The sequence below is a fragment of the Haliotis asinina genome, chromosome 6 (genome assembly GCF_037392515.1).
Source record: "Haliotis asinina isolate JCU_RB_2024 chromosome 6, JCU_Hal_asi_v2, whole genome shotgun sequence".
In the NCBI taxonomy this organism is placed as follows: domain Eukaryota; kingdom Metazoa; phylum Mollusca; class Gastropoda; order Lepetellida; family Haliotidae; genus Haliotis; species Haliotis asinina.
The window spans coordinates 49,704,879-49,732,453 of NC_090285.1; the positions used below are offsets into that span (position 1 = coordinate 49,704,879).

A 27,575-nucleotide genomic window follows, 5' to 3' on the forward strand; every position below is an offset into this window, starting at 1 on the left:
AATCTACAGACACACACAGCTGCAATTATCATACATGTGGTGAGCAATTGGTGCTTTTTACATTGTATTTATGTTTGGGATTTTACATTACTTAACCAAGCAACGTCACATTGTGATTATGCCTTTTTTTCAAACAGATTCCAGAATGACATAATGTAATAGATTGCTTCCATTATCTGTCTCTGTATCTTAAATGGACAGAAATATTTGAAATATGCCTTTGTATCATGATTAACAAAACAAAAATAAAGTACATTCTTAGTACCTTTTCAACTGTTACATCTTTTTTTTATTTTTCTGCCATGGGCACTTTGGGATCCGAGACTTATCGCATTTAAAGACACACAGATGAAGTATATCACAGAGATTATGCTTTAACAGATAACAAGCATATACAATCAACAAAAACATCAGAACACATGTATTATGATTTGGTTTGTACAATCACCATTCATGGTAACAAATGGGACATCTGTGAGACATGCTACTGCTACCGAGTATCATCATTTCACAGTGATCCGTATACAGCACATTATACTGCACTCTTATGGCATGAGTGAGTGAGTGAGTGAGTGAGTGAGTGAGTGAGAGTGAGTGAGTGGGTTTGTTTTACGCTGCTTTTAGCACTATGACAGGAATATCCAGGGATGAGAGTGGGTATGAAAAAGAGGAAAACAGGCTAAGCCTCTTTGGAGTTGTGTTAATTGAAACAATACATCATGAACATTTACAACACCAGTGCCATCAAATACATTGAATTCCATGGATCTCATCCTTGAACATATCATGGCTGGGGATATCAGAAACTGTAGAAAAATGGAGAAACACTGCATCATGCCTAGTGCAGTCACTATCATCTTGTAACACATAAATTATTCACCATTTAAAAAAAACCCCCCAAAACATGGAACAAAATAAAAACAAAAAGGAACTCATGGCACATATAAGTATTGCATAGACGTCTGCATTGTCTTGATATTCTATCATGACACATGGCCTGTGAGCATGACATTTTCTCTTGACACCTGGCCTGTGAAAAGTGACATTTTCTCTTGACACATAGCCTGACTGCATGACATTCCATGTTTACAAATGACCAATGAAAATTACGCTCTGTTATGATGCTCTAAGCACTAAATATGTATATTCATGTGCTATTTTCCTAACCACTCACAAGGCTGACGATGAAGAAGCACCATGTTTAATAAAAATCAACAACAGAACTAAATCCTCATAAAATGATGCATGATGGGATAGTACAGTAAACAAATGGCAGTGCAGGAAATACTGTGAACACAAGTGTCTAGACTACAGGGATTTCATCTTAAATCACTAGTGAAAACATTTGTTTCAGGTACTTATTTATTGATGATGACTTTCCTTTATCTGAACTTTACTGTTGGACTAAGTTACTGATTTTTAAATTTAGCATTTATTCATTAGCACTTATCAAAATCTTAAGGACCATAAGAAAACAAATATTTCTGCAGTTAATTTATCACATCAGGACCATTCAACTTTATGAAAGAACAAGTTGTTCCTGAATGGTTTGTAATTAGTACATAAATGAAAATTTATGCGACTAATGATAAAATGTGCTCATGAACATTGAACAACATTTCTAATTATCATTTGACATGAAATTGATTCATCGGCATCATCAATAATTTTGATCAAGGGCACACAAGATATTGAATGCTAATACAAGAACACACTCAGTTCACCCATACTATAAGCATTAAATGCCCATTTAAACACAGAAATCAGTGAAATGCAAAGATGGGTAGGAACAGCATTATAAATGCATTAAAGACTATGTACAATCTATTATATTAATCAACAGTTTAAAACACTGAACAAACAGTGTAATATCTACAGTTCATATAAGTTTTCAATATAAAAAACACATATTTTTCTACAATGTATGGTTATTTCTTTTTTTCTGATTATATTTACATTCCAAAACAGCTGTGTGGAATACAATAAGACTTTTAGCACTTTTCATATATTCTTATTTACATTGAAGAAGATCAAATTCTAAACAACTAAAACTAAAATGCAGCTCACCATCTAGGAAATAAATGTTGTTAAATCAAGTCCATTAACCGTTCATTTGCGTGAACTAAAGTCAGGATAGTGCAAGTCTCAAGGCAATTATCCAAAATAATTTTATCCAAGGGCAGATTACTCTAACCATCGTTCCCAAAACAAAAAAAGAGGTGAGAGTTGATTATTACTTTGTACTATCCTCCACTGACAATAACCATGACCTTTTGGGTCTAACCACAACACTGGAAACATATTTTGTCATGGCCTTACAGTGTCTCAGCCTACACACACACATGACATAATTCATAAAGGTAATGCCTCTAGAAATTATTGATGCACATTTTTGATGCGGCACATTTCAATACTGAACAATAAGAAAGGCAACTGTTTTTTTGTCAAGTTTTTATATAGAAGACATAAATATGAACAATTACTTTTATCAAATTTCATTTTTTTGAAAGATGCATTTCTTTTGCTGTTCAGTATATAGCACTGGCAGGCATCCATAGGTCATGAACTAGTGGTTCCTAACATTACAAAAGCTTCTCTGGCACCAGAAGCTAGTCATGCACATACTAATTACATCCTGGAAGAGTGCCAATCCTTCCAAGATCACAAACAAGTTGTTCCTTACACAATACCATGCAGTTCTGAAATACCTTCTCTGGGAACTATGAGAGCCGTTTGATAAGAGTTACATATCCAGAGGACTGCCAAGCCTTCAAAGATAATACAACACAAGTGATTCTGGGGTAACTTCTGTGTGAGCTAGTGATGCCATATGATCAAAGGCACATATCCATACCACCCTAGAAGATTGCCAAGCCTTCAAAAACGCCAAGTGATTCTGAGGTACAATCTCCAGCAACCACTGATGCTGGATGGTGAGTATGCAAAAATGTACATCCAAGAAGGCAGCAAGGCATCCATTAATCACAATCTAGTTGTCCCTTACCCTAAGTGACACTTAGGTACCTTTTCCAGGATTTAATTATACTGGATGGAAAGTATGCAAAGATGTATAGCACCCTAGAAGTTCTCCAAAGGCCTCCACAGATCCCTTCCAGAACACCAACTGACACTCTGTATCATACCACTGTTTCTGACACTTTTCAATGATGTTTGGTGTAAGATTAAGACAATTGCTTCAGAAGTGACTGAGTCAGTGGATGGTCAGTCTGTCCATCCCCAAAACATCTGGTGTCTGGTCTAGTTCCTGGCAATCAGTGTCATCATCAGCATCTGCTGGATGTGCTTCAGTGGGTGCCTCATCCCAAGTCCCGGCTGAAGCAAAACGCACAAGTGTGACATCATTAGAAACTGTGTTCCTGGTATGATGGGGCAGATAAGGAGTGAGTGAGTATAGTTATACCGGTTTCATGAGGAGTATCATGAGGAGGACACCAGAAATGACCTTCACACATTGTACCCATGTGGGGAATCAAACCCGGGTCTTCAGTGTGATGAGTAAACGCTATACCCACTAGGCTATTCCTAGTTTTATCACCTGGATGATAAACATGATAAAGAGAAACTCTTGGATGGACAACATTTCATTAAGGTGAAGTGACATTTTGATACATATTCTTATATTGCTATCAAGCAAGTATGTAAAGGCTAGACAGTGACACAAGAATCTGTATTGAAACTTGCACCACCTCATAAAAAAGTTGTTTAGCAAAAAGGTTTCTCCTTATCTGATTTACCAACTTCTAAATAGGCAACTTAAAGAAGGTAGGGTGAGGTCAGAGGGGACTGCTAGCAAATAAATATACCATTTCCATGTTTGAACCAGACTCCAGACTCATATTACTGCACCCAAGACAGCCTGCCATTTCATACTCTGAACACAGCATGTCAATAAGTACCACTGCATAAATTCTGAAAAAAATGGTTTCTTGACTAGAAGATATTCAAATCTTATCATCATACAAGAATTTCACCACATGAAGTTTCCTGTTTAAGATGTTGCATGCTCTTGAACCTGCATAAACATAGAGCTGGAACAAGACTTACCTGCCAACAGGCTTGAAATATATGTGGCCATCTGGTGAGGTCCCTCGGTATAGGTGGCACTTTGCCCTGGAGCTGGGGAGCAAAAATGATATCATGACTGGCAACAGTGGCAAATGAGTGACTGAGTTTAGTTTTATGCTGCTTTTAGCAATATTCCAGCAATATCACAGCATGGGACGCCAGACATGGGCTTCCCACATTGTACCCATGTGGGGAATCGAACCCGTGCTTGACAAGCAAATGCTTTAACCACAAGGCTACTCCACTGCCCTGATATGATGGTTAGAAAAAATATAATCATCTCTTGTATCTCTTGTTAAAAATAATCAGAAACCACTTTTGAACACAGAAACACATTGCTGAGGACTAAACTATGATCAACATGGACCTATGCTTAAGTGCATGGTGAAATGAATGCTGAACACATGCTAAACACAGACATGTTGAATAACATGCAGACATGTTGAATAACATGTTATCCAACATGTCCGGACTCAAGGGAAGACATTTATTTTTCACTAATATTCCAGTGATATACTATAGAGATGAACAGACGTCATATAGAAAGTGATTAAATGTAATGCAGATTATACACAGCACACAAAGTCACCAATCTAACCTACTCAGCCGACATGGCATCCTCTTTCATGGAATCCAGCCAACTCTTAGTCTTGACTGCAGACTGTATACCTCTCTCACAAATGTAAATTGGCTTTGAAGTTCTTGCAGATGATACAGAGCAATAAAAATACATGTTTGTCAAAGTCTAAAAATGTCATACCTTCTTCCACACTGTGTCTCTACTTTCGTGGCGATAGCGATACCAGATCTTGTGTCCCATTGTGAGTTCATGTAGAAGACAGCCACAGCCCCAGCTGTCAGACAGAGGGCAGACCTGTGGTATTGGCCCAAGTAGCTGTAGGAGAGAAACATTGTCAACATAACAGCTGAACTATCAGAAATATTGTCAACATAACAGCTAGACAATTAGAAACATTGTCAACATAACAGCTGGATTATCAGAAATATTGTCAACATAAGAGTTGGACAATCAGAAACATTGTCACAATAACAGCTGGACGATCAGAAACATTGTCACAATAACAGCTGGACAATCAGAAATATTGTCACCATAACAGTTAGACTATTAGAAACATTGTCACCGTAACAGCTGTATAATCAGAAACATTGTAACCATACCAGCTGTACTATCAGGAACCTCGTTACCATAACAGCTGGATAATCAGAAACCTTATCACCATAACAGCTAGACTATTAGAAACATTGTCACCGTAACAGCTGTATAATCAGAAACATTGTAACCATACCAGCTGTACTATCAGGAACCTCGTCACCGTAACAGCTGGATATTCAGAAACACTGTCACCATAACAGCTGTACTATCAGGAACATTGTCACAAAAACAGTTGGAGCATCCAAAACATTGTAACCATAACAGTTGCACCATCAAAAACAGAAAAGGTGTTGGTGACCTAAATTAACTATCCTCATTCAGGGCAAACTCTTGACATGCTGGACCCCCTACCCACAATAAAACTACTATAGTGACAACTGATATTCACCATGATGCTGGTTACCAAGCCTACATCTGATTACAAATGGTCCACACTAGAATGGTATAGTAACGTCAAAACGTGATATAATGCAAAAAAAAAATGATTAAGTACTGTTGGTGCTTTTGATCTGTTAGAAAAGCGTCTAATGTCACATTCAAGATTCTCCTACTTATATAACAGCATGTAGGCATGTGTGTGTGTGTCTGTTTTATCTCTATTCACTGAGAGACAATGTTACAGGTCTGTGTAAACTGGCGATGCTGGCCCTACCTCTGGTGGCAAGATGGCTGCTGGCAATGCATGCTTCATCCCTCCATAGTCAACAGCGTGGGACTCGAGGCTTGTTGACACGGACAAGTTTGACACCTTGGCCACCTGGCGCGTATCATCCAGCAAGATGTTGCAAGCTGAAAACAAACATATACAAAACATATTCAGCACTAATTCCTTTGCTCTTTTTTCACTTTCAAGGGCATTGAACAAAAAATAGTTAGAACTGGCATTCAGCAACCAACACTGGTCAAAAGACATGACTAACATCATCAGGTGCTTTAGCTCTGTGTCTTGGTTGACACTTTTGGCAATTTATGAAGTCCATATTGGGAAAAAACAATCTAAGACAAGAGTCAACAGAAGATGACATATCCCCTGGCCCCCACATATTTGAAACGACAAATCATCTGACAGTTATTTACTGTTTTTTTAGACTAAGTTTGAATTGTTTCCATGGAAATCATGAAAAATATAAATGCCATATATCTGTAATCAGTATAGTCACCATTTCAAGATCTGTCTCATATATCTGCCAAGATCTTTTGAAAGACATGAAATGGTTTTCGAGTTGTGAAACGAAGTCTGCCACGTGTTCATGGAACCGAGAAAATAATAGATCACAAAATCCTGTAAATAGCAAAAGGCACCACTTTGGGGTCTGCCACACATATCTACCAAATAACACTGACAGATAGATATTAAGAAATGTTTGAGTTCTGCTCTGGAAACGAAACACACTTCTCACTTTACAGACAAAGTCTGAATCGTTTCCAAGAAAACCAAGAAACTAGAAAATCACAAAAACCTGTAACTAGAACCACTTTAGGTTCCGATTGATATATCTACCAAGTTTAGCAGAAAAATATTGAACGGTTTTTGAGTTATGCTCTGGAAATGAAGCCCATGCCTCCATTTTGAGACTAAGTCCGAAACATTTCCATGGAAACCGAGAAAATAATAAATCACAAAAGCCTGTAAATAGCAAAAGGCACCACTTTGGGGCCTGCCACACATATTTTTGTAGAAAAATATTGAATGGTGTTTGAGTTCTGCTCCGGAAACAAAGCCCACCCCACCTTTAGACTAACACCAAAATGTTCCATGGAAAAACAAAAAAAAATTAAAAATGCAAAAACTCTGTAAATATCAAAAGGCACAACTATAAGTGGAGATTAATATTTCTATCAAGTTTGGTCTTAAAATATTGAATGGTTTCTGAGGTATTCTCCAGAAACAGACGGATGGATGGACTGACAGACAGACGAGGTGTCGACTATATCCTCCCGACATGTATAATATAATAATGGACACTTATGATGCGCCTGTATCCACCACTCCAACCTGATACAATGTCCAAAATGACACTAACTATATTTGTCTAGCTGATCTTCAGAACAGGAATTTTAACATTTGGACATTAAAATTTTACATTGATTTACATGAATTTATACAAAAAAAAAAAAAATAAAACAAATTGTCAACCATGTAATATGGTCCATTAAACTACAGTACTTTACCCCGATTCAGAGACACAAGCCAGTCAACAAGCTTGTACAATGAGTCAGGAAATAAAACAAACATATCTACTCTCTTATACTGAAATTAAACTCGTTCCTAATCTAGTGTAAACATACCAACAAAAGAAGCATATTCATCTTTTGTATTTTAGGCAGTTTATGCTTTGGAAACCAAACATGGAACAATTCTGAAATTATTAAAACTGCCCTCATCCCACGGGTGGTGCAACGTCTCTACTGACCTGTCCAGTTGATGTAGGCGATGTTTCTTTCGTGCAGCGCTAGAACACCACTGATGATCTGCTGCATGTAGTTGACGGTTGTCCTCCAAGGCAGTTTCTTCTCCCTCTCCCGTAGAAGCTGGCGTAGGCTCCCAGCTGCAAACAAGTGTAGAGGTGACCACAGCTCACATACCCCCTGCTTCCCACTTTGGGACATGGAAATGACTGACATTGATATATATATATAATATGACAAGGTTCAGCAGCTCACAAGACTCTACTAAACTGTATATACATGTTAGATAATAGTTTTGACATGTACTGATTAACTAAGTCGTGATTCCATGGAAACAGCACAAAACAAAATTCTGACAAGTTTAAAATAGCAAAAGGCACATCAATTAGGTAATGACTGACATGTACATGAAGTTTGGTGAACCTAGTATGTAAAATTTAAGAAATATACAAAGTTTCGGGATGGACGGGCACAGACAGAAGAGGGAGGGAAAGACAGAATGATCGCTATATACCCCTGGTACAAAGTAAAGTTACTGCATAGCAGGGGTATAATTAGAGGCATCTGTGCATCTGAGGGAGCTATGAGAACAATATTTATGTATCTTACATGACATACAACCTGAAAGTTTTAGCAAGTTTAGTCAATAGTTCAAAAAGGTTGAAAGGAGTATCTCCAAAAAGGGCATAACACTGAATGACATTTCATTAGACAAATCACTCCTCAATTTGGATGATGTTCATAAAGCAAACTTTAAAACAATTTAACAAGGAGTTCAAGACCATAGGCCTAAATTAAATCCTTCCCAAAACACAATATTGTGTGTCTTGAGAAAAGTGACATTTTATCAACTACAGTCGTGCTCCATTTATGAGAACCTCAGATATCCAGAAAACTGGCCGCCTGAACGAAAATTCCTTAAAATGAATTCACAACGTCCGGAAATCCGGTTTCTGTAACCGTACGGTCATTTTGACATACAAAACACTAAATTATGGGCATTTTTTGTATTGTATATCCAGATGGTTGAGCACCTGTATGTTTACACACGCGATTACCAAGGGCCTCGTGTGCCGTAACATGAAAGAAGTCGGCAGTCTTTGAAGCATGAGAAGATTAACTACCTCTGAGTAGCAAGGTGACACTGAGTTAATTTTGAGGCGTGTCAATTTGTGGGTACCTATAATTAATTAATCCGAATAGAAGCAAGCCTGGCCAGGTGTGAGCGAAAAGACAATTGCTAACTGCTTTCGTCAAGTGGATATTATCCAATCAAACGAGGACCCACAAGAAGATATGGCCTTGTCGCAGCTTTTGCGATGCACTACGATCCTATGCACAAGTTGCAACTGTGACTGTCACTGTTGATGTTCTTGTGAATGTCGACAGTGACGAACTGACTGGCGAAAGTCCTCTCGCTTTTCTACACAGCCAGTGCAAAAAGGCTATGACTGATTTCTTCAAGCGGGCATAACTGCATGAACAGGTATGAGACATTGTATGCACTGATATTTATTTATGTGTACTCAATAAAGATTATGTCTGATGTCTACTATGTTCGTGTTATTGTACGTTTCTTTGTACATATGTTCCGTGTTTCAGATATCCGAAAATATGCTTATCCAGACAATTTCCATAAAAACACAAGTGTTCAGATAAACGGGGCACAGCTGTATTTGGTAATACAGAGTGCCTTGAAATTTGATGTTCAGATGATCTAAACGTTCTGCAATCTTAGTAAGCTCAGGGTGTTACCTCAAACTGGTCAGAGGCTAGTATTCACCCCAAAGTCTGCAGCAAACCACCGTAAATATTACCGATTGCAAACTAAAAATTCCAAGTTCCTTGGAATAAACGACAACACACAAAAAATCAAATTTTTCATCAAATGTCACTATTGTTTGACCAATCTGCCTACCAAGTACACTTATCTGTCTGATGGTATTTGCAAGTCATCGCTTACCTCCCATGAACTGTGTGCAGATGAGGATGTCCTTCCCCTGTTCCATGATCCAGAGATGCTCCACCAGATTGGGGTGGGACAAGCTCCGCAGCTTCTCATACACATTCCACTGGTGGTCCATGTCCAGCAGGGGCATCTAGACACCAGATGAACACCACATAAATTTCTTCAGAACATCTTAACATTAGTTATACTCTATCACAATACAGCAAAACACCTGTGAAACACCTCTTAAACATTGCAACATCTGAACACCAGTTATACACTTTCACAACATCTACACACCATTTATACACCATCACAACATATACACACCAGTTTTACAACATCATCATTGTCAACACTACTTATACACCATCACAACATATACACTCCAGTTTTACATCATAATCAATGTGAACACTACTTATACACCATCACAACATCTACACACCAGTTTTACAACATCATGAATGTGAACACTACTTCTACACCATCACAACATCTACACTCCAGTTTTACAACATAATCAATGTCAACACTACTTATACACCATCACAACATCTAAACACCATTTATACACTATCACAACTTCTATGCTCCTGTTTAGAACATCATCAATATGAACACTGCTTATACACTATCACAACTTCTATGCTCCTGTTTAGAACATCATCAATGTGAACACTACTTATACACCATCACAACATCTACACACCAGTTTTACATCATCATCAATGTCAACACTACTTATACACCATCACAACATCTACACTCCAGTTTTACAACATAATCAATGTCAACACTACTTCTACACCATCACAACATCTACACTCCAGTTTTACAACATAATCAATGTCAACACTACTTCTACACCATCACAACATCTACACTCCAGTTTTACAACATAATCAATGTCAACACTACTTCTACACCATCACAACATCTACACTCCAGTTTTACAACATAATCAATGTCAACACTACTTCTACACCATCACAACATCTACACTCCAGTTTTACAACATAATCAATGTCAACACTACTTCTACACCATCACAACATCTACACTCCAGTTTTACAACATCATGAATGTGAACACTACTTATACACCATCACAACATCTAAACACCATTTATACACTATCACAACTTCTATGCTCCTGTTTAGAACATCATCAATGTGAACACCACATATACACCATCATATAAACCTAAAATGTGCTTCTCACTATATATTAGGTCATCTCTTGTTTTCCCAGAGGTTTTTGATTTGGAGGGACAGGTTTTACTTTCATTGGAAGGACCTCTTCCCGCGGTTTACTTTTTGTTAGTAAGACCACTTCCCAGGTTTTAATTTTCCTAACTTTATGTGAAATCAACATTCAAATAATACATGAGTGTTTAAAGTCAATTGAAAAATATCAAGCAAGTTTATGTTCAAAGTACAAATGTCTTCCCAGGCGAGATTGGAATCACAATTCGTAGGCTGACAAAGTGGTGGGGTTAAACTATCTACTTATATATATATACTGCTTTTAAACTGTAATTAGCAAGGTGACATTGAGTTAACTCTGAGTTGCTTTTGAGGTGTGTCAATTTGTTGGTTACTATATTTATGCTGATAAACTGAGTTTTTTTGTTAAGAGAAGCATTGTCTGTCAAAATGGCAAGTCAACCAACAAACAATAAAAAAATCCAAATAAAATAAAATGTAATGTATATCTTTTAACAAATGGTGCTTATGTTAAGATATCTGAAAATTCGGATAGTTGGACAATTTCAAAACAAGAGTCATCAGAAGATGACATATCCCCCCGGCCCCCACATATTTGAAAGGACAAATCATCTGACAGTTACTTATTGTGTTTTTAGACCAAGTTTGGATTGTTTCCATGGAATTCATGAAAAATATAAATGCCATGTACCTGTAATAAGCACAAGTCACCATTTCAAGATCTGTCTCATATATCTGCCAAGGTCTATTGAAAGATTTAAAATGGTCCAAAACGTGACCATGGAACCCGAGAAAACAAAAAATCACAAATACTTGTAAATAGCAAAAGGCACCACTTCAGGTTCTGATTGATATTCCTACCAAGTTTTGCAGGAAAATACTGAACAGTTTTTGAGTTCTGCTCCGGAAACGAAGCCCACCCCACCATTAGACTAACACCAAAATGTTCCATGGAAAAACAAAAAAAATAGAAATGCCTAAACTCTGTAAATAGCGAAAGGCATAACTATAGGTTGAGATTACATCTATCAAGGTTGGTATGAAAACATTGAATACCTATCATTATTACATCTATCAAGTTTGGTAAAAAAAATATTGAATGGTTTCTGATTTATGCTCCGGAAACAAAATGATTACCGACGGACGGACAGATGAGGTGTCGACTATATGTAATGCGGGGGGATAAAAAGTACACAACAGCTTCAAGAAATGTAGCGATGGCTGAAGCTCTTCACACACCATGAACTATAGCTTGACACACAGGAAGAACACAGGGAAGAAGCAGGGAAATGGCTTACCTTTTTCAGAACGCTTGGTGCCCTTGATGAAGGGGAGATGTCCGTAATGAGGACAACATTGTGGGATTTACTGAGTGGAGATAACACCATCCAATCCTCTCCTTCTCGCGCTGGGCCAGTGTACTGGCAGTTGGGACTCAACTGAAATGTGCAGATAACAAGAAGAGTCATCAATACCGCCCGCATTGTATTTCTTACTACAAGAAAGGTAAGCATGGTAAATGAGTCAGCACAGATATACACCAAATAAGGACTATTCGGGCTGTAACACATCTGAGGATGCCACAAATGGGCTTCACTGTACCTAAGTGGTATTCAAACCAGTATATCGAGCAAAAACTTCAGCCACTGAGCTACCCAACCACCACTTCCTCACGGATTAGGGAGGCAAATTTTTCAGTGTTGGGTAGGAGTCTGCTGCATTTCCACAAGACAACAAAGGGTTGGTCAAAAACATATCAGTACAATAGTATGCCGTTTGCCATAAAACATGTTAAAAAGACTATGCCATTTGCCATAAAACATGTTATTAAGAGTTAGCTATTTGCCATAAATCATTATGAAAAAATTAAAAAAAGTAATTCAGTATCAACAAAAAAATCAAAAAGGAAGGAATTCAATTTTGTTTGAACTTTTTTCAGTAGATTTCCTTTAAATAAGTAATTTGTTCATGGTGCTACACCCAGAATGGATGGATATGGAATACAGACTATTAGTGCTGGTTATCGCTCACAATATGCAGATCGATAATCAGTAATCGATCAAGAATTCATTGTAACTTATTAAGTGGTCAACAAGAAGACAATCATAACATTGTGCTAAGAAAACAGTCACCAATTAATACTACAATCAAGGTTGCTGCCATGTGCATATCGGGCTGTTTTACATCTTCATCTTGTGGGTTTGGGGCCACTTTAGAACAATCATTCATGGCTCGAACAAGTATTAAATATGTTGCTAACTTATAATAGTATATTATATGAATATTGGCATTGTCTGTCAAAAAAAAATACTTTCTAAAGTTTAATTTGCAAAAGAGATAGATTGATTGAGCGATATTTCAATCAGTTACTCCAGGACTATGGACCAGTTTCAGTATCTGCAATGCCATATCAGAGTGAGGTATGGACTCACGCGGAGGAATCGTCCCGGCTCTGTGTTGTTATCAGTCATCTCCAGGATGATGTCCAGCTGCTGACGGATACGAGATATAGCCTCTATTGAATCCCATGGCTCCCTGCAATATCAACAGTCAACATATGGTACACATGCATCTCATAATCACATATGGGGCAACATATTGCTTAATTTCCCTGTGAATAACTGGTTGTTTTCTTGTTTGTTTGTTTCATGTGGCACTTGGCAATAATCCATATATTATGGCACTCTGTTAAAAATTGAGTCTGGACCACACAATTCAGTGATCAACAGCATGAACATCAATCAACATAACTGGGTGATGATGACATGTGTCATCTAACCACCGAAGCCAAACCTCCTGATCCCATTAGTCATCTCTTACAACAAGCACAAATTTTTAATCATTTTCCACTGTGATTTTCTGAATCTCCTTTTCATCTCTCCTTAAGGAATATATAATTCCTAGTCTCCAAGTTTGTGTTACCCTGGTTACAACTGGCTACATACACATCAATCAGCAAGGCACAGTATGGCATAGGGCACTTGATGTTGTCACATCTTTCTCCGTGGCATCTCAAGGCCAATAGAATTGTCTCCTGGTCCTTGTCTAGACTTGACTGCAGCTGGATGTTGTTCTCAAACGTTGTCAGCATCTTCTTGGACTGAAAACAATATATTTGCACTATCAGACAATTTCAGCAACAGTACTGCAAACCTGGAATTCCTTGATATATTGTTTGCATTCTTTACATCTCACATGAAGTATTTAGATGATTTTGTGTCAAGATATCCTGACATGCCTTAATGCAATATCTTTTGTGACATACCTTAATGCAATCTCTGTAGTGACATACCTTAACATATCTCTTTCATGTCATACATTCACACTATTTCTATCATGACATACCTTCATAATCTCTCTATCGAGACGTACCTTCACACTATCACTATCGTGTCATACCTTCACACTCAATCATGACATACCTTCACAATATCTCTATCATGACGTACCTTCACACTCTCTATCATGTCATACCTTGACTCTCTCTATCATGACATACCTTCACTCTATCATGTCATACCTTCACACTATCTCTATCATGACATACCTTAACACTATCTCTATCATGTCATACCTTCACACTATCTCTATCATGACATACCCTCATGCAATCTCTGTCCTGACACAGATCCTCCTGGCACCGTGATGCTCTCTCCAGCTTCTCTATGAGTCTCCAGTCAATAGGTGGCTTGCTATGCTGGAACACTTTCTGATCAATGCTCTCCTCCTGCATCAGGTGAGATAATCAGCATTTAAAATTTACAGTTGTAGTGGGTGAGTGATTAAATTTAGTTTCACACTTCTCTCAGCAATATTCCAGCTATATGTTGGCGATTTGTAAATAATCAATCTGGATAGATACTCCAATGATCAACAGCATCAGCATCGATCTGCACAACTGGGAACCGATGACGTGTCAACCAAGTCAGCGATCCTGACCACCCGATCCTGTTAGTCACCTCTTACGACAAGCAGAGTCACCTTTTATCAAAACAGCCAACCATATCAAGGGGTGCAGTAGGCAAGTCTTGATCTATCTGTCTAGTCACAAGGTAAGGAGGGTTAAGAGACGTATCTGACTAGTCACAAGGTTGGGGGGTTCAAGAGACATTTCTGTGAGATCACAAGGGAGGATGGCTCAAGAGAAGATTCTGACATGGTAGCGACGATTAAGAGACATCTGTCTAGCCACAAGGTAGCGAAGATTAAGAGACATCTGTCTAGCCAAGAGGATGGGAGGGTTAAGGAACATCTGTCTAGCCACAAGTTTGGGAGGATTAAGACACATCTGTCTTGCCATAAGGTATGGAATGTTTTCAAAGACGTACCTGCTCTTTAATATTGGACAAAACTGGGAAAAAGCTTTTGAAGACATCAGGGCTTTGCAAATCTGAAATATCCAAGAAATCAATGACACTCACAATATGTAAATCAAACTGTATGAATAAGAAAAACCCATATTTTATGCCCATCGAAAACATTATCATGGGTGAGCTGTTCAATTCATAAACGCTGATAAACAAAAAAATAGCTGTAAAAAAGCTTAAGATTCATAATATTCATCAATCAGCAATTACAAGTGTTAAGGTAGATTATTATGGCCTCTTGATAATGAAAGAGTGCCACTTTATGCCATATTGCATCAACACAATGGCAGGATGGGACACCAAGAATGGGCATCATACATAGCATCAAATCAATGTGGAGAAATGAATCCAGGTGTTAAGCATGACGAGCAATGGATGAAGTCATCCTCGATATCTCCAGGGTGTAGGTTCCAATAAGTCTCCACTATACCCTGGATGCATCTACAGCTTGGCTGGCTTTTTATCCAATCAGGTCTCTATGCTGGGAAGTTGAGCCAACCTATCACAACTCACTATCACTTTTTAAACAATCTAACCAATTAAACTTGGTAACAGAAACCATGGAGAGGTTCTCTGAAAGTGGTAGGAGTTCTTGCATACATCTTTTTAAAGTTTCGGACCTATAAATTTGCCTGTATGATTTCCCCAAAATCTGAGTCACACTCGGTACAAACCATCGCAGTTGTGACTGCTACCGTTGTTGACACTGGCAAGCTTGGTTATAATTGTGGCCTAGCTGATTGGCTACTGTGAGAATGCTGAGCCAGCAAAGGGAGGTGATAAAATTATTGAGCCGACCCGTAGATGCTCCAGGGTATAGTGGAGACTTATCGGAACGTATACCCTGGTGATATCGAGGATGGGAGGAAATGTTTTCATGAGGAAACAAGCAGACATACCAATAATACTATTATTCGCTGCATGATCTTCATAGTGTTGATGTTTAACACTGCACCCTAAGCAACCTTCCAGTAATACACCCAGCATAAAAAGTTCAGGGGCAGTCTATTTCAAAACTAACATGTCATGCTAGGGATATGTTAGGCTGAAATAATTGGGAAGACGAATCCATACTTAGAGAAGGTTCATCAAGTAACTGATTTAATAATAATTAAAGGAAATGATGTCAAAAATGTAATGGTACTGCTCTTTAAAGCAAAAATGCTATTCCTATCCTGTTCAATATACTACTAAACTAAGTAGGACTGATCGAGCAGACCGTGTACTGTAGAGAACGTTTAGTCAGACCCTTGGCTACAAGTTTGTCGAGGTTTCCGTTGGGGCCAGCAATCTGATGACAATCATGTGACCATGTTACTCTCATTTCTGATAACTTCTTTGAGAGGCATGTTTAGAAGTTGGTGAATCAGGACAAAACTTTATGGATGAACAACTTCTTTATTTGGGTGGAGTGACGTTTCGATACAGCTTCTTGTATCGTTGTCAAAGAAGTTGTTCATCCATAAAGTTTTGTCCTTATCTCATTTCTGATTTTTAATTTTCCAAAAGCGCATATACTCTGTTTAATGTAAAAGATATTTCAATATTGGTTTTTGTTTTTAAAATGAAAGGTTCTAAACCAAATTATGATTCAGTGAAATTCTGATGAGTCGAATGTTATGCATAAATAAAAGTACCTGTCAGTCCTGACCATTCCCTGTTACAGCTGTCATCATTTGATTTCCAGTTGCATCACTTCATCTCATAAATGCACACTATGACTTGAGAAGGAAATTTGTTCCCATTACATTCAAACAACAGCAATCTTGTACACCTACTTGGGGTTGGTTCTTTTTAAAAATTTTCTACCAGACAGCCTATATTGGCACTTTCCTTTCTAAGTATAAATCTATAAGCAAGCCTGATCAATTCAGTGAAATAAATTATGAGAACACATCTACAAAACTTTCACATGATGGCATGCATCAACTGGATCAATGAATAAGACAGCCATATCCTGTTAGTTTCAATCAGAAGATGCATGGGTTCCTGGGGACCAATTCTTACCCAGATCCCCCACAACTATCACACCAAGGACAATATCCAGTCAGATTGCTGCTCAATGCTGCACTCAGAAAATATTCCAGCTATATTGCAGCAGTCTGTAAATAATCAAGACTGGACATGACAATCCAGCAATCAGCAGCATGAGCATTGATCTACTCAACTGGGATACAATGACATGTGTCAACCAAGTCAGCAATCCCGACCACCTAATCCCATTATTCATCATTTACGGCAAGCATTGGTGACTGAAGACCAATTCTAACCCAGAAAGATGTTCATGGGATGATTCAACCGAGTCACTTACTTGAAGTCCACCTTGTCTGAAGGTTAGGAGATGGTGAAGAACTGTCAGATGGGATTATCATATTGCTTACATGGTTAAGAATGGAGTCGATATCAGAATGATTTTCCAGAGTCATCAAGTATTGATGAATCAGCTCTTGGGATGGTTCATTTCGGTAAAGTCCAAGACTACCTGATGCTGAGGTGGCACAATTATTTTGTGAACGACCACATGACAATGTTTTGGGGTCATTCCTTTTGATGTAATCTTCCAGCACCATCAACGCATATTCTTTATGGTTGGTCTGAATTTTATCAGCTGGACTGTATTCTTCCGAATATCCCCCTTCAGCTCCTTGGGTTACATCTTCCAAATATTCCCCTTCAGGTTCTAGGGTTACACCTTCCAAATATCCCCCATTAGTGCCTTGGGCTACATCTTCCAAATATCCCCCTTCAGGTTCTTGGGTTACACCTTCCGAATATCTCCCTTTAGCACCTTGAGTTACATCTTCCAAATATCCCCCTTCAGCACCTCGAGTTACATCTTTTACAGCTGTTTCTGAAGTCAGTCCTTCTGGCAAATCTGAGGGCAACTGAACACTTCCTGTCTCCAGCAAATCAAAATTTGGCACATTACCCTTCTTTTCACCTTCACAGTTGTTCTTGATGGAGTCTTCCAAACCATCCACATGTAATGAAGGATTCAGAACCTGGCAAAATGTTTGAGTTATTGACTCTGATTGAAAAATACTCAAGCAAGGCACCAGATCTGCTTGATTTTCACTGGTCAATGTGTGGTTATTTTCTTCATCCTCCTGATCTACACTATTGTCTGTTATCACAGAGTCACTGAAGTTAGTTTGATCACTCAGTTCAGACTGTAGTGAGCCTTTAGATGAGCTTCCAGTGCCATATCCACTCGACCTGTGGCGAAAAAACTCTCGAGCTTCTTCACCCTGAGGTGAGAAGAGATTCTGCATTTCACTCTTCTCTTGCGGGATGCTGTAAACTAATGGGCTGTCCTGAAAGCTGACAGACCTTTTCAAACTGTGCTTTCTGGATTTGCCATCATACACTTTCCCCTCGATTTCCTCCTTGCTACTGGAACTGAACAGTGGATCATCACCAGCTCCTGTATTCAGAATCTCCTCTGAGTGAGCCCGTAGTCTAGAAGTGTTCAACATGGGTCCTGAGCACTCCACTATGTCTGGTGAGAGAGCCTCAGGGGGATTCACGGACTGTAACAAATCAGGCAGATCTGGAGCACTCTTACTCCACTGTTTCACCAGTCTCTCCCTGGAAACTTTCCTTCTTGGTATGGCCGGCTGATCGTCTGAAAAGACACTGTCATCATGACAAAGATTTGGTCTTGGTGAAATAACAGGTATTGACTCTCTTCTTGATGGGTCGTACTCAACAGAGCAGTACCTGTTTTTCGACTCTAATAGGGATGCCCTTTTTGATTGGAGATCTTCACTGACAGATGACCTTGGCATTTGGGATGAAACACTCTCACCTCTGTTTCTGAACTGATCTACTTGTTCTTCACCCATTTCATCACCATGTGTTTTCCCTTGAGTCATATTCTGATCATCTTCATCAGCCCCATGAGACAAACAGTGTCCATTTTCTTCACTATAATATTCTGATGTCGCATTGTCCGATGAGGCATTCTCTTGGTCATGTATGTCATCATTCAACATTTCCTTAACACAGTTTGGGACATCCAACTGTCCTGAAGAAGTAGACACAGCATTAGACATTGCTGAACAGGGCTGAAATGGTAGCACTGGATTAACTATGGCTTGCCTCCCAGATATTAGGTTTCTTGCAAGTTGATGAGGTATCTGGGTCAAGTTTCTTTGAAGGTTGCTGTTTTCAAATGACAGGACATGAGCATCAGCTTCATCAATGGAAATGTAGCTTGGAGGACCATCCTCCTCCGAAGCAGACATAATCCCACTCTACATTCCGACTCTCTCTGATGGTCCTAATTGCAGCTAGTTATGGGTGCTCCATGATATTGCTGTCTCCTTTACGTTTAAATGTTGTGGAAGGTAGGCTGTGGCTCCAGGTATTGATTACACATTGGTGAGAATGAGAAGACGCCATCAATCTGAAATGAAACCAAAATGTCTCAGAACTTTTCATAATGACAAAACATTGTCAATACTTAACTGCTTGATCATGGCATATCATGCATATGTAAAATTGTAACAAACTTGCGTGTGTAAGAAATTAAAATTAACATGTCTGATATTATAGTGATAACCTAAGAAAACCGTTTATTTTCGCAAATGAATTTACACACTATCATCCAAGCTATTGCTTGTATTTCTCAACTGAAAACCTTCTGATGTGCTGATATATAGGGGTTAGAAAAAAATCCCATCACTCGGGACATGTCAGTTTTCATATAGGGCAATCAAATAATGGTATCTTACTTGTCCATGGACTACTAGATCATTTCTGCTTCAATTAGGTTGTAGACTGTTTACAACCCACAGACATAAAAACATGTCATGTGTACGAGTATCACACCTGCCTATTTACAGAATGTGGCAGAGACAGGACTCGGGTGCAGGAGTCATAAATCAACTTATTTTGTTTATGGCGTATGGCCTGATATGTGGTCAATAATTGAAGCTGTGAAGCATATTGTCTTCAGCAGACAGGCAAGTAGACATATAGGTGTCAATAAACCAGACACTGAGCCTTTATGTGACACCACAATCAACAAGATTTTTTTAAAATAACGAGTAGATTATTTACTTGTTTGTGTACACAACCAAGATTACTACTGCTCACGACCTAATACTCCAAGCATGCATACTGTTTTAAGCTTCGCAAACCTGTTCAGTGTGCATGTGTTATGGGCGCAACGCAGCACAGCTGTTGAAACCACTTTTTCCCCCAGTGCTGGGGGAAATTTAGTCAATCGTTTGACCTCCGATTTTGCGGCTTTTTTTTTCATCATGTGTTTTTTTTTACTTTATAGGCTGAATGGCATTCTTGATGATTTGTTTCCGTAAGTGCATACCGAAAGGTATCAGAATCTACAGAGTTGTGTTTTATGCTGCATGTGACCTTTAAGGGTAGGGGGTCTGATATAGCCTAGAGATTAAAGATGTTGCTTGTCTTGCCTAGACCTGTAGAATTGTATAGAGTGTGAAGCCTATATTTGGTGCTCCCTGTTGTGATATTGCTGCAATATTTGCTAAAAGGGTCACTCACTCACTCACTCACTCCACTCACTCGAGCATATTCATAACTATATAGGCATTCCAAGCACACTGCCTAGGATATGTATCACTTTTGAAGTGATCATATATCACAGTTCTAACTTCACAGAACTTGTTAAAAGTGTTGATAGAAAGGTGGTGACATGAGTGATTTCACATCTGGGACGTAAAAAGAATGTCTCGAAAATATGATACAAATGTTCTTATTTCTACTTTTAACTTCTGAATTACTTTTAATACTTGCAGTTTTTATGAACATGTCCTTTTCCTGTAAATGCAGCATTTAGAAAGATCCGAATCTGATATTAGGCACATGCTTATGATGATACACTTAACGGTTGCCTACTGTTCTTAAGCAGTCGGCACAGACCCTGAAATATCTACAAAGTTAGATATTGTTCATCCTTTACGACCACAACCACCAATAAATCGACACTGATGTATTCAATAACGGAATTCAGTCAAACTAGGACCTGCAGACAATGGTGATAGGATACAAACAGCCCACTGTTCCTTCTGTTTGATGTCTGCCAAGATTAGACAAGCCAGTCTCAAGGATGCCTGCACAAACAACACGGAAAACCAATGCTTTAGGTCACTGACCCTATCATGATAACAATCCCCTCCATTTTATAAATTAAAGCTTCCTTAAATACTGACTTCAAGGCTATGTAGTAAGACTAGGATTTGTCATGTTGATCAGTATATGTCGGGATTTACAGGATGCGAATTCCTGTGTCCTATATGCATAAAAAAACGATTGTTGATGCAATGAAATTTATCAGTCCAAATACTTACTGTAAAAGTCCAAATACTTATTTTAAAAAATCCAATCACATAGCAAGTAAGTTATCTCAGAGTTTGTTACTAGCTGGGTTATGGTATCATATGCAATTTCATTACTGTAACAATGTGACAATCCTGATACACATTACAATAACAGTATTATCAATAACATCTAAGCGTCTAGGACCCCCACTTTGTTGCCCAGGACCCTTGAAAATTATAAGCATGAGTTCCAGGGACCCTCAAATACAGGACTCAAGGTAAATCCCTGATGTGAAGAGTATTTCAGCCATGTGATGTTGCACAGGCAAACTGTAGTGCAATTTTGCGTATGAAGTGAGCAAAGTCTGGCAACTTACTTATCTCACTTCAGTTCGAAAAATATTTTACATGTCAAAATAAAATATTGCCACAACTAAAGGTTCACACCCATTTCCTCAGTGGGTTGTGCTTTCAGATTTCCAACCCCATACTTAAAAATTGCTAATGCAAAATATATTTTTTTCAACATATTATGCACCACTTGTGGTATGTCAGATAGCTCTTCACCTGAATTTCCCCTGCCAGCTTTTGGTTCAATGGTTCACCAAATTTGAAAAAGAATAAGCAGAAATTAAAAAGAAATACCATATTGCCTAATTATACCATGAAACTGTTGAGTTTATTTTTTGTTATCTGCCATTGTTATTGTCAGAATTTTCATAACATTTATCTTACATAAAAACACTTCTGGCGTAGTAGGTGAATGAAGCAGGGGAGGTAAACACACAAGTATTCCATATGGTAGACCTGTAATTCAACAAATTTAGATTTAACTCCCCTGTTCCATCACTCTGTTGAACCGGCAGCTGGCAGGTGGAATGGAGGCAACGACTGATCTGATATACCATGAGTGGAGCTAATAATATTGAATAAAATATATTTTCATGTGTTGCACAACCAAGCAAAAAATGGGTGTGTACATTTGATGCTTGTAATATTTTATTTTGATATAAAAAATATTTCTCGAATTGAAGCAAGGGAAGTATGATGCCAACCATTGCTCACTTCGCTAACATATAAGAAGACTGATCATTTTTTCTCTCTTGCATAACCCTATGTGTGCTACAGTTTGCCTAGGGCAACCAAGGACAATTGTATTCATCTTAAAGTGCATCTTGAATGGGAAATGGTACACAGGAACTAGCTGACCAGGGCCTAATGTTGTTCACAACAGAAAATAAGAAATACACTGTACACGGAAATCCAACTGATGATAAGATGCAACGTCAGCTTTGTCAAATGTAGGCCAATGTTTTCATATATCAGCAGTTCTGAAATACTGTCAATGAAATTTCTGCAAATTCATGATAAACAAGAGTCCTCAGAAGATGACAAATCCCCCGGCCCCAACACATTTGAAAGGACAAATCATCTGACAGTTACTTGATGTCTTATTAGACTTCTGCCAAGATATACCTCGGTGATAAGCATCATGTGTTGGCCAATTTCTGGGTGTTATTGAGTATTTGAAGCACGGGAATGCATTTGGTACTGACGGCGTCAGACGTGCTTCAAATACTCAATAACACCCGGAAATTGGCTAACACATGATGTTTATCGACATTGTAAACACAAAAGTAAACCATAGGGTTTTACTGTCTGCACTCGTTTACATCGAGTATGAGTACAGCAGTGAAGTGTCATTAGCAGGCCTTTTCAGCTGGTTCCCATGGTAGCGTCTTTAGTTGCTCATTTGTGATGTCATTCTGACTTTACGTCACAATATGATTAGAATGGCGTCACCACTGTTGATGACTCAACAAAACAATTGTTTGCGAGGTCAATACGCAGTGAATAGTCTTGCAGTTTCCAGGAATCTAATACCATTTGATCATGTTTTTCAACCAATCAGATTACAGAACACAGTAACTTTTGGTTTACAATGAAAGATATCAAACAGTTTTGAGATTAAGTCTGAATCGTTTCCATGGAACCCAGAAAATGATAAATCACAAAAACCTGTAAATAACAAAAGGCACCACTTTGGGGTCTGCCACACATATCTACTAAGTTTTACTGGCAGATATTACGAAGTTTTTGAGTTCTGCGCTGGAAACGAAGCCCATCTTTCCATTTTGAAATTTGAGAGAAAGTCTGAAACGTTTCCATGGAAACCGAGAAAATAATAAATCACAAAAACCTGCACATAGAAAAGGCACCACTTTAGGTTCTGATTGATATATCTACCAAGATTGCAGAAAAATACTGAACGGTTTTTTAATTCTGCTGCAGAAACAAAGTCCATCACTCCATTTTGACACTAAGTCCAAAATGTTTCCATGAAAAAACAACAAAATAAAAATGCTAAAAATCTGTAAATAGCAAAAGGCACAACCATGGGTTCAGATTATTAGGTCTACATCTATCAATTTTGGTCTAAAAATACTGAACGGTTTTTGAGTTATGCTCCGGAAACAAAATGATTACGGACTGACGGACACACAGATGAGTTGTTGTTGACTATATCCCCCCAATTCAAACACTTTCCATATTTGTATGAACTCAAAGTGACACTATTCCACTGCACTTGCACACGCCAACCCAAGAAAACTTTCCCACTGTGCAGAAAAATGCAGAAAAGCCCACATTAATCGTGGAAATAGCAATACAGTTTCATAGTCATGGTCAAAATAGCTCTGTTTTGCAGAATCAATGGGCATCAATGTCACGCTATTCCAAATATGTACTAGACTTGGCAAACATCCAATATTGCGTAGTGGTGACAGAGTATCATATTGCCAACAGATTCCCGTATGGATCAGCAAATATACTGAACACAAAAGAAGTCCAGGTCTGTGTTTTCGTCAGCTTTTTAAATAGAAAACTTGAACATGAACACTTATATACTCTGAAATTTCATTTTTTCAAAACTTGCATCTTCATGAAAAGATCTGTCAGGTCAAGATTCCCACAGAATTTCAAGATAAATTATCAAATATATGAATATAATTTTAGACTTCCAACAAAAAGGTGATGACATGTTTACTTTATTCAACAAATCAAGGAATCTTAGTGGACAATGTGAAAAAAGTATGTCTAAGAGAGGAGTCCTCCTTACCTTAGGCTATTAATATAACATCTAAAATACCAATTCAATTTAGTCGTAATTGATACCATTCTAAAATAAGATGTCTGTGAGACGAGTATTTATTAATCTGGACTGGTGTCTTTCAATACAGATTATAGTGAAACTAATATTTTTCATCCATAAATTATATGTTCCTAATATCATAATCCGAATATATCACTATGCCATCTCAGCTGAATAGATTTATGTTAATTATGCCTTTGGGTCAATATAACACAATGGCAAGTCAATCAATTCTCATGATAGGCATTAGAAACAGAAACACACCAAAACTTGGTGCCAACAGATATAGACAGTGGTGTTCCAGCTGATTGAAATATTCAAAGATTGGTCACAACAATGAAGCAATCGATCATGTTTTCTCAGAATCCAAAGAATCTTGGAACACTTGAGTGCATTAACAACTTTTTTTTCATAAACTTGGTTTTGTCTGTTACATTTCATACACACTACAAACTCATTCCAAGTATTGACTATATTTATCGTAAAGACTCCAGGATACTTATGTTCTCAACATACTAGTCAACCCACAGAGATGTGAAATTTGCTCATGAATTTGAATTATGTGCAATCTGTTACACCTCTTTACTGCAAGTAAATGTCTTAAGGAAATGCTGGATTCAAATAATTTCAGAATGAAAATTATTCTTACAATTTTGCTGGTTTGTTCCAAGAAAAAGGTCATACATGTCGAAATTATCTTCACCATTTTACCACATTGTATATGTCAGTCAAGTTATTTAAAAGGGGATCCTACGAAAATGGACACAAACATTTGCTGATTCATTCAGACATAAAACGCCTCTCAATTTCATAATGTGCCCTACATTCCCTGACAGTGTCAACAGAAGATAACAGGCCATGGTCACATGACTACAATTCCAGGTAATTCCCTTTCTTGCCGGCCGGATGATCTTACGTACACCTCACAAATCGGCTCAGCAACAAAAACAGGCTAAAGCTCTTCCTAATAACTATTTTTCAAAACTGACCCAGAATGGAGAATAACCTAGAATCTTTTTCTTATTTAAATGTTTCTGCAAGTTCAATTACCTAAAATGTAGAATTGGTTTGGCTATAAAGAGAACTTGGTTCTGACATTGTCAAATATGACAGAAAGTATTTATTTTGCAACGATGAATCATGCCTGTATACAGGGGTACAAAAATATGTTGAAAAGGCACTTGCCACAAAGCAAGTGACTTCAAGAAAGTAACTTATCCTGACTAATTTTCCACTTGCCCTGATTTTATGACACCATGCTTGATGTTAATGTTTATTTGCTATTTATGAAAGAGTGACAATTTCTTTCTCTACTAGCTCTACTTTGTTATTATAGTGACATTTAATAGCTTCACTAAGAGCAGATATTAAATGAAATCCAAGATTATTTGCAGTTTGAAACCATAACTGGAAATTATCTAGTAGTCCACAGGCAAGTAAGATACCATTATTTGATTGCCCGAAATGAAAACTGACTTGTCTCGGACGTCAGGCGATGGGATTTTTTAACCCCTGGTATAAAGATTAAGAACTTCCCAGAGGTGATGTTTATGATTATGTGTTGCCCAGAGGAATCTTTATATCTGCAACCCTGTTGTCATTTTATTATTGATAGAACTACACACCTATGAGACGAACACTCTATTTTGCATTTGAAATGGCATCATTATGAGTTTTAAACACAATGATTAACTATCAAGAAACCACACAAATATATTTCCATTTTGCCTCATCACGCATTTCAACGACAAGAGATCACTCAAGCAGCCAAGCTTTGAAGTTTTACTGATTAACTCACAAGTACAAGAATATTCATCTATTTCATAGATAAAGACATGAAAGTCATATTGCAGGATAGAAAGGTCAACAGTTACTAGATCTTTAAATAATATGCCATTGCAACTACTGGAGTCACTTAAAAGTTCTAGAAAGCTGAACTGTTTGCTGAAAAATCATTACATTTTCATCTGCTAATAATACTTAATGTAAGATGAATCAAGCTGTCGGTGACCACTATTCTCACAGACAAAATCACACAACTTCACATAACACATCATGCTGACCTAAATAAGACTGAATGATAGAGCTGGGTTAACACCATTTCAAACAGTATATAATAAATACATACAAAATGCCATTGACACAAGGCTCTTAAACATGTAGTCCTTCATCTCCTGAATTCAAAAACCCCTTTCCATCTATGAGCACTGTGATCACAAACACTGCTGAATGTTTTCCTGATGTCTATCACAAATAGTATTATAGTCCTTCCATGACATGTCACTTCTTTTGAACATACCACACACCTCCATGTCTTCAGAAAGATGTTGAATTTTCTTCATAAAGTCAAGGATCAAATGCTATTCAATACGGTTCAGGTTATAATGGCCTACCTGGTATATTTATCATCATACTACGTCCTTTACACTTGTATACAGGTGTATATAATCAATCATGCTGGTATGCCATTGCTAAACGCATGATGCAAGTTTAGTACTTTCTTCCTGGAGTTATTTCTCATTATTTTAAACACAGCTGTGATTATATACACCGATATCGATACGAAGTAACTATAATATTATCAGTCATGTTCCCACAAAACATAACCAAAGATCATTTTGGTGACCATGAGTCATTCCGTTGACAAACAGGCACTTAGGCAGACAGCAAATAGAAAGTCGTTTTCTCCGTTTAGCCTAACACCAACAAACGAACATATTAGACCAGACTTAGATGACAATACCTGAAATCTGTGCATTAAGCTGTATCCGTAAATTGGGACATCAGGGAAGATCTTGTAGGGGTTTGTGAGTCGTGCACTTCTTTGACAACATTCATTTCGCGAAGGCATGCAAACCTCCTAAACGGGATTTCCAGGAAATAGAAATAAACTTGGAAAGGGAATTACT

General features: G+C 37.9%; 1 protein-coding gene across 1 annotated transcript; it reads right to left on the minus strand.

Annotated features, from left to right (window-relative positions):
- Positions 1-1,931: 1,931 nt before the first annotated feature.
- LOC137287060 (uncharacterized) lies at positions 1,932-27,560 on the minus strand. The gene is made up of 13 exons (XM_067819176.1): positions 27,410-27,560; positions 17,525-19,621; positions 15,175-15,236; positions 14,448-14,573; positions 13,792-13,946; positions 13,279-13,381; positions 12,145-12,285; positions 9,633-9,768; positions 7,675-7,809; positions 5,913-6,049; positions 4,847-4,981; positions 4,066-4,137; positions 1,932-3,333 (listed from the first exon to the last, which is right to left on the minus strand). The coding sequence occupies exons 2-13, from the start codon at positions 19,458-19,460 to the stop codon at positions 3,259-3,261; spliced, it is 3,213 nt and encodes a 1,070-aa protein (XP_067675277.1). The 5' UTR covers positions 19,461-19,621; positions 27,410-27,560; the 3' UTR covers positions 1,932-3,258.
- Between the last annotated feature and the right edge of the window lie 15 nt (positions 27,561-27,575).

Bases quoted from the DNA above. Each gene is read 5' to 3' on its own strand.
- LOC137287060 (XM_067819176.1), bottom strand. From the start codon at position 19,460: ATGTCTGCTTCGGAGGAGGATGGTCCTCCAAGCTACATTTCCATTGAT. The intron at 12,286-13,278 runs GTGAGTCCATAC...TGCACATTTCAG, and splicing joins AGCCGGGACGATTCCTCCGC to TTGAGTCCCAACTGCCAGTA. The intron at 7,810-9,632 runs GTAAGCGATGAC...ACTTGTTTGCAG, and splicing joins CTGCACACAGTTCATGGGAG to CTGGGAGCCTACGCCAGCTT.